Source organism: Rhinolophus ferrumequinum, chromosome 10, assembly GCF_004115265.2.
Source record: "Rhinolophus ferrumequinum isolate MPI-CBG mRhiFer1 chromosome 10, mRhiFer1_v1.p, whole genome shotgun sequence".
Lineage (NCBI taxonomy): Eukaryota > Metazoa > Chordata > Mammalia > Chiroptera > Rhinolophidae > Rhinolophus > Rhinolophus ferrumequinum.
In genome coordinates, this window is record NC_046293.1 from 54,773,522 (window position 1) to 54,781,500 (window position 7,979).

General features: G+C 39.8%; 1 protein-coding gene across 1 annotated transcript; it reads left to right on the plus strand.

Moving 5' to 3' along the window:
* Positions 1-3,049: 3,049 nt before the first annotated feature.
* On the plus strand, positions 3,050-3,724 carry LOC117029069 (olfactory receptor 6C3-like). Its single transcript, XM_033118052.1, has one exon. It carries the CDS (start codon positions 3,050-3,052, stop codon positions 3,722-3,724), a length of 675 nt encoding a protein of 224 aa, XP_032973943.1.
* The last annotated feature ends 4,255 nt before the right edge of the window (positions 3,725-7,979 follow it).

Genomic DNA, 7,979 nt, shown 5'->3' on the forward strand with positions numbered 1-7,979 from the left:
CCGCAACGAGATTGAATACAATGAGTTGACTTGGAGCTGATGGGTCCTGGAAAGACACATACCCCAATTAAAAATTTAGAAAAAAAGATTTGAAACTATAAAACTACTAGAAGAAACTATAGGGAAAACTCCTTGACATTAGTCTGGGTAATGGTTGTTTTGGATATGATACCAAAAGCACAGGCAACAAAATCAAAATCAGACAAGTGGGATTGCATCAAACTAAAAAGCTGCAAAGCAATTAACAGGGTGAAGAGACAACCTACAGAATGGGAGAAAATTTTTGCAAATCCTATACCTGATAAGGGATTGACATGTAATATATATAAGAAATTCATACAAATCAATAGCAAAAACCAAATAATCCAATTTTCAAAATAAGCTAATAATCTGAATACACCTGATATATCTCAGAAGAAGTCATACAAATAGCTAACATGAATGAATCTGGAGAACATTATGTCAAGTGAAATAAGCCAGACCCGGAAAAACACTGTGTAATCTCACTTACATGTGGAATCTTAAAAAGTTGAACTCATAAAAGCAGAGTGGAATGGTGATTGACAAATGGAGAGAGGTTAGTCAAAGCGAACGAAGGTTCAATTATGTGGAATGCATAAATTCTGGAGATCTAATGTACAGCATGGTGGCTATAGTTACTAATAATTACACTGTACACTTGAAATTTGCTAAAGAAATCCACACTGAAAGATACTGTTATCAAATTGTCAGAAGTAAAAGAAAAAAAATTTGAAAGCAGCAAAAGAAAGAGAAGGCAGCAGGAAAAGAGGAAGACTAAATATAAGATGGATTGACTCCATAAAAGAAGCCATAGGCATGAGTCTGCAAGACCTGAGCAGGGCTGTTGAGGATAGGACATTGTGGACATAGTCAACCTATGTAACAGCATTTTAAAAATTGTGAGTGCAATACGTACTTTATAATTGTTATGATTTAACTTAGAACTATGAAACAGTTTGCTTCTTGCTGCCTCAACACTAACAAAGCCTAAGAATGAATAAAAAAAAGGGTGTATGTAGGAAACTCTTATATTTCAAGAAGATGGTTAAATAAATTAGATTGAGTTCTATTTTTGTAAGAAAGTAGAATTCACAACTATTTATGTTACTCATGAAAATTAAGCAATTGTGATTAATCGAAGTAATTTTGTAGAAGTCAACATTTCAGGTCCTCTGTGGGATGCAAAGAACACCACCATTCCCAAGGGAGATTCACTAAGAGAAGAGTTAGACGGCCATTAATAAATCCAAGGATGTCTTCCAGAAATCCCTCAGGGTCTATCATGTAGCCAAGATGTGACCTGGACTTTGTCTTGTTCCCAGGAGATCAGTGCATAACTCTCTTCTGAGGTCAATCAAGTAGACTTGGAAATTTTGAGCTATATGTGCAACCGAAGGGAAGTCAGATCTTAGTTGTCTTATGTCTCTCAGTTTTCTCTTTACATATTACTTTCTTAAACGTCTAGATCAACATTATTGAAGAGGACTATAGTATATTTCCACATCTTTTTAAGATTTATGATATTCCTTTTCTTGTTCATGATCTATTTCCTTTAAAATAGAGAAAAAATTGTGCTCGCTTCAGCAGCACATATAATAAAATAGAGAACAAATAAAATCAAATTTGATTAGTGTGAATTTGCTAGTGTCTGGCAGAGGAGCAATGATTTTGAGTTCTATCCTTCACAGCAGAAATTTGATTATCTAAAATATGAAGGAGGTAACTGTCACAGTTTTAGCCAACGAAATCTACAGCATAGAATATCCAGCAACACTGGAAATCAACTGGTAGGTTAGGACGACTGGGAGACATCTTATTCTGAAATATTCTAATGGATCTGTGGTCTCACGTTAAAGATATATGTGGGGCAGAATTACAAGAGAATAAAACACTTTTTCATAAAGCTTAATAGCTCAGAAAGAAGGATGTTCAAATGGAAAATGCACTGGTTGACAGAGATGCTAAGATCTGAGGCAAGTGGTTACTTTTCCAATTTGTGCTTCAGTGCAAAATGAAAAATAAATAAATACTGCATGTGACTTTCAGCTTTGTCAAAAATAAAAATGCTTTGATATATAAATTTCTTGCAAGTGATAGAAGATGTCAAACATTAATGATTTTGATGGAATTATTTAAAAAACCAATAAGTAAGTGAATATGTTATCTGTTTGTTAAATAAAATAATTAGGTTACTGCCTCTATCTTATAGTAAATATATATTACTATATAATATAGAGTGTTCTCATATAATCTTGATAATCACACCTATAAATATTAATGTTAAAGATAAAATTAATATATAAAATCATTAAAAATAAAAACTCTTTTATTTTCTAAGAAAATCATTAATTGATTTCTTATGTCATAAAAAGTATAACGGGTTGTTACTTTAGTCTTCTAAGTTTCACTTTTACCTTTTGATGGAATTGAGATCATTCATTTCTGTTTCTAGGTGGTGGTAACTTCTGAAAAATACAGGACAGAAAAGAAAGAAAAATGAATATTTCGTATGCTTGTTTCAACAAAAATGTAAGATTTACATAAATTGGACAAAACTAGAAGTATTGATTTTATTTACCATCTCTCAGTGATATGACTTATTGCATGAAGATTTCCCAACTTCTGATATAAAATAAGAGAACTAGTAAAGCAGGACTCACAAATATGTATTAAGACATAATGCAAACAAGATAGTCAGAAGAAAATAAAATCAGCATGGATTACAGAAAATGTTTTAGAGTTTTATCAGTGATGATGATATTGATCATGATGAATTATATCTTTCATCTGCTCCCTTTAACACTTTTTCTACCTAAATATCTTTGAAACCTAAAGAGAGAGTGAGAGTGGGAGAGAAATGAACAGGAACCACACAGTGATCACAGAGTTTGTCCTCCTAGGTCTTTCTGATGATCCTGACCTTCAGATTGTGATTTTCCTCTTTTTATTTGTCACATATATATTAAGTGTCACTGGAAACCTGACTATCATCACCCTAACTTTGGTGGAGTCCCATCTACAGACGCCTATGTATTTCTTCCTCCGGAACTTCTCTTTCTTAGAAATCTCATTTACAACTGTACGTATCCCTAGATTTCTGGGGGCAATTATCACCAGGGATAAAACTATTTCCTATAATAACTGTGCAGCCCAATTATTTTTCTCTATTTTCATGGGGGTGACTGAATTTTACCTTCTCACTGTCATGTCCTACGACCGCTATGTTGCCATCTGCAAGCCCCTTCATTATACAACCATTATGAACAGGAAACTCTGCACCCTCCTGGTGCTGTGTGCCTGGCTGGGAGGGTTTCTGACCATTTTCCCACCCCTTATGCTTCTCCTGCATCTAGATTACTGTGCTTCCAATGTCATTGACCACTTTGCATATGACTATTTTCCCCTTTTACAACTGTCTTGCTCAGATACATGGCTCCTAGAAGTAATCGGTTTTTACTTTGCTTTGCTAACTTTGCTATTCACTTTGGCATTAGTGATTTCATCTTATATGTACATTACCAGGACCGTTTTCAGAATCCCATCTACCAGAGACAAAAAGGCTTTCTCCACTTGTTCCTCTCACATGATTGTCATTTCCATTCCTTATGGAAGCTGTATATTCATGTATGCTAATCCCTCTGCAAAAGAAAAGGCATCATTGATCAAAGGAGTAGCTATTCTACTTCTGTTGCTCCCAGGCTAAACCCCTTCATTTATACCCTGAGAAAACAACAAGTAAAACAAGACTTCAAAGATGTAGCCCATAAAGTAGTTATTTTATACAAATAAATGAATTTTTATTTTGTCAAAAATAAAGGGTATTCTTAAAGGGCAATTAAGTAAAATCTTGAAAATCCTAAACATCTGTATTATGTCTGTTCTTTATAGTCTCTTCATATGCCACATTATAGTTTATTTAATATATTCCCATTTCTTCCATTTTCATACCCAGGTTTCTCCAATACATTCTTTTTTTTTTTTTTTTAATTTATTGGGGTGAAAATTGTCAGTAAAATTACATAGATTTCAGGTGTGCAATTCTGCATCCCATCATCCATAAATCACACCGTGCGTTCACCACCCAGAGTCATCTCCCCCTCCACCACCATACACCCGATCCCCCTCACCCTCATCCCCCACCCCCCAACCCCCTTACCCTCTGGTAACCACCAAATTACGTTCCCCAGATTAATTTTCAAACCCATGGCCATCCTGTGGTCACCGACTGCCCTCCAATCCCCTCACCCTCCCCCCCACCCCCCACCCCTCCCGCCCATCTAGCAACCCTCAATTTTTCCTCTTTGTCTCCAAAACTGTTTCTGATTAGTTCATTCACTTATTCTTTTCTTTAGATTCTGCAAATAAGTGAGATCATAGGGTACTTATCTTTCTCTGTCTGACTTATTTCACTTAACATAATGTTCTCTAGGTCCATCCATGTTGTTGCAAATGGTAAGATTTCTTTCTTCTTTATGGCTGCGTAATACTCCATTGTATAAATGTACCACAGTTTCTTAATCCAATACATTCTTAATTGACTTACCCAAAAATACAGTAAAGTTGATTTCTCCTACTGAATTTTCCTAAAATGGATTGTATTTCTTTGAGATATTCTCTATAGTGCAATGTAAAAATAGTTCTAAATCTGTTTTTATCAGTCCGTAAAAGGTGTATATAATATCACATTGGATATCAAATACAGAGTTTAAAAATTAGTGTGTAATTTTATGTGTATTATTCAAGATGACATTGATAATTCCTTTACATCTAAAGGATCTACATGTCCTGTATTATTGTATATTACATACAGTCCTGTGAGGTTGTATGTACTAGTGCACTGCACATTATATGTAGAGATCTTTATACTTTGTGAAAGTTAGTGCATATTTTCAAGATAAATATTGATCATGATATGAAGCATTATTTATCAACTTTCCATGTTGTGTATCATTTTTTACAAAATATTTGCATTTTAAAAAATTCAGAATAGATGCAATAAAACTAAAACACATACTGCTACCCTGAACTCACTGAGCATTTTTATGACAGCTATTTTGAATTATATGTTAAGTGTTCATTTTCCTCCATTTTTTTAGGTTTTGTTTAATGGAGATTTGTTTCTTTGACTTGGCCATTTTTCTGTTTCTTTATGTTCCTTGTAACTTTGTTTTGAAATCTATACTCTTGAAAAAACCACTACCTCTCCCAACTTTTTAAACTGAATTCGTACAGGGCAAGACCATTCACCATTCAGTCCGCCTAGAGATTCTGGAGGCCTGTCAACACTTTTCTGAGGATGTAGTTCCTCAGAATGTGTTCGGAGATTTCTAACTAGAACTTCTTGCCCATTTTTTAAAGATGACGCTTCTAATCTCTCGCGCTCTCTGTTTCTCTCTGCTGTAACTCAGGTCCTTGAAGCAATAGTATGCCATCCACTCTTTTTCGTTCTCACCAGCTTCCAGGAATCTAAGGTATATCAGGTCCCATAAAAGCTCCAAGATGAGCTAGACAGGCACAGGTCCTCAGGCAGCCCCTGAAAAGCCCAAACCTTGGACACATGTTCTACCCTTCTTTTTCCCTCCCGAGGGAGGGGCCACTCAGCTGTATTGGTCTTAATCTCTTAATCTCGTGTAAATGGGTCCTGTGAAAACATCAAATTTTCCAAAAAATCCTTTTACAGTATCATAAAGCATACTTTCTTTAAATTAATACCTTCTAAATTAGTTGAATCTCACTTCGTGGTGTAAGAGACCGTTAGCTTGAGAACTGCTATCTTAAGGTCAGGGTTAAGAGCCCCTAGCCTGAAACAACATAATTGTAAATTCCAGGATGTGGGCATTTGCAGCATGGAGACTAGAAGTCCTGTAGCTTACCTTATACTCCTTGTCCTGTAGTAAATCTTATACTCCTTGAAGCTATGCAAGTCCTGTAGCTTATCTTATACTCCTGGTCTCCTTGTCCTGTAGTAAATCTTATACTCTTTGAAGCTATGTAAGTCCTGTAGTTTATCTTGTACTCTCTGAAGCTATGGAAAGCCTTGAAAATGCTATATAAACCCTTGGCTTTAAGTGTTTGGAGTCCTTGTTAAAACCCGCTGTGTCGGGCAGAGACTGGGACCCCAGCTGGCTGGAAATAAACCTCGCTGTGTGAGTTGCATTATCGTGTGTGTCCTCTGTCTGTCTGAGGGGGGACGATTCCGGACCTTAACATTTGGGGGCTCATCCAGGATGCCCCCCCTCAGGGAAACAGACAACTCCCGATACCGAGGTTTACATAGGGAACTGCGGAAGGAGGTTTGGCCACCTCTGAGAGGAGAGGACTGAAACAGGTCCTCGACCAGAGAGACTGAAACAGGTCTCTGCCCGGTCCCAAATAGGGGAGGACTGAGGTCCTCGATGGAGAGACTGAAACAGGTCTTTGCCTGGTCCCAATTGAGAATTCTCACGGGAAGGAAGGAGTGGGTTACGACCCTGGAGGCTCCATTACTGGAAGTCGTGGGAGACGTCCCCGACGAGAAGGTGGCCCAGCGACGTCCGCAGTGGACGCCGTTTGGACGGGCCCTGGGTAAGGATCCTGAGCGTGGTGTGACTGGTGTGATTGAAACAGCGCCGGTGGATGTGGTGTGGTTGACCAGACGGTGGGTGTTGAAGAGTCCCGTGCGAAGTTGTGTATTTGCTGGCACTGTGTCTTTTGTCCTTTCTTTTGTCTTTTCTTGGTTTCTGTTTGTGACCATTATGGGACAGGTTCAAATAACACCTAAGACCCTGCTCCTGAACCACTTTCCTGAAATCCGCGCCAAGGCTCGTAATCATGGCGTGGAAGTGAAGAAAGGTAAGTTTGATACCTTCTGCTCTGCAGAATGGCCTACTTTTAATGTGGGCTGGCCCCCCCAGGGGACTTTTTTTCTAGACATTATTAAGAAGGTCCGAGATATTATTAATCGGTGCCATCAGGACCAATATCCCTATATTTTGATGTGGCAAGCTTTAGTAGAGAGTCCTCCCTCCTGGCTTAAACCCTTTATCCCCGAAAAGCTGGAAGATCCCCCCCTCTCCCTTAAGGTCCTGACCGTTTCGGGACCCTCCTGCCAGCCGGCGGTGCCCACGACCAGCCGAAACCCCTGGAGAAGACAATCCAAGGACCCCTCCTGCAGGAAGGGTCAGACATATATCCCTCCCTGATAGACCTAGATTTTGAAGAGACCCTCTCCTCCTTATGGCCTGTGGCGCCGCTCCAGCCTGAGGCTGCCGCCCCTTCCAAGCTTCCTCACCAACCACCTCCCCGATGGCTCCCCCTCCCCCGGGTTCCTCTGCCCCAGCTCAAGGACCGGCGAGGGGATTGAGACCTCGTATACGCCGGGAAGAAACCCCAGAGGAGGAACCGTCTTCCTCCACCTCCGCTGGGGCGCCAATTCTCCCTGTGCGAGCACTAGGAGGGACTGGTCCAGATGGGGAGCGAGCATACCAGTATTGGCCCTTTTCAAGCAGTGATCTGTACAACTGGAAGGCTCAAAACCCTCCTTTTTCTGAGGACCCGAAAGGCCTAACTGACCTGTTCGAGTCTGTCATGCACACACACAGTCCCACTTGGGATGATTGCCAGCAGCTTCTTAAGACCTTATTCACCACCGAGGAGCGCGAGCGGATCCTCCCCGAGGCCAGAAAGAATGTCCCCGACGACAATGGGTGGCCAACGACCTTGCCAAACCTGATCGACGAGCGCTTTCCCCTGAATAGACCGGATTGGGACTTTTGGAACGCAGAAGGTAGGGAGCGTCTCCGAGTCTACCGCCAGACTCTTATGGCAGGTCTTCGAGCTGCGGCATGCCGCCCCACCAATTTGGCCAAGGTAAAAGCTATAATGCAAGGGGAAAATGAAAGCCCAGCCGTGTTTTTAGAACGCCTCTATGATGCTTATAGACAGTACACCCCGTTGGATCCCCCTGGCAGAGGAAAACC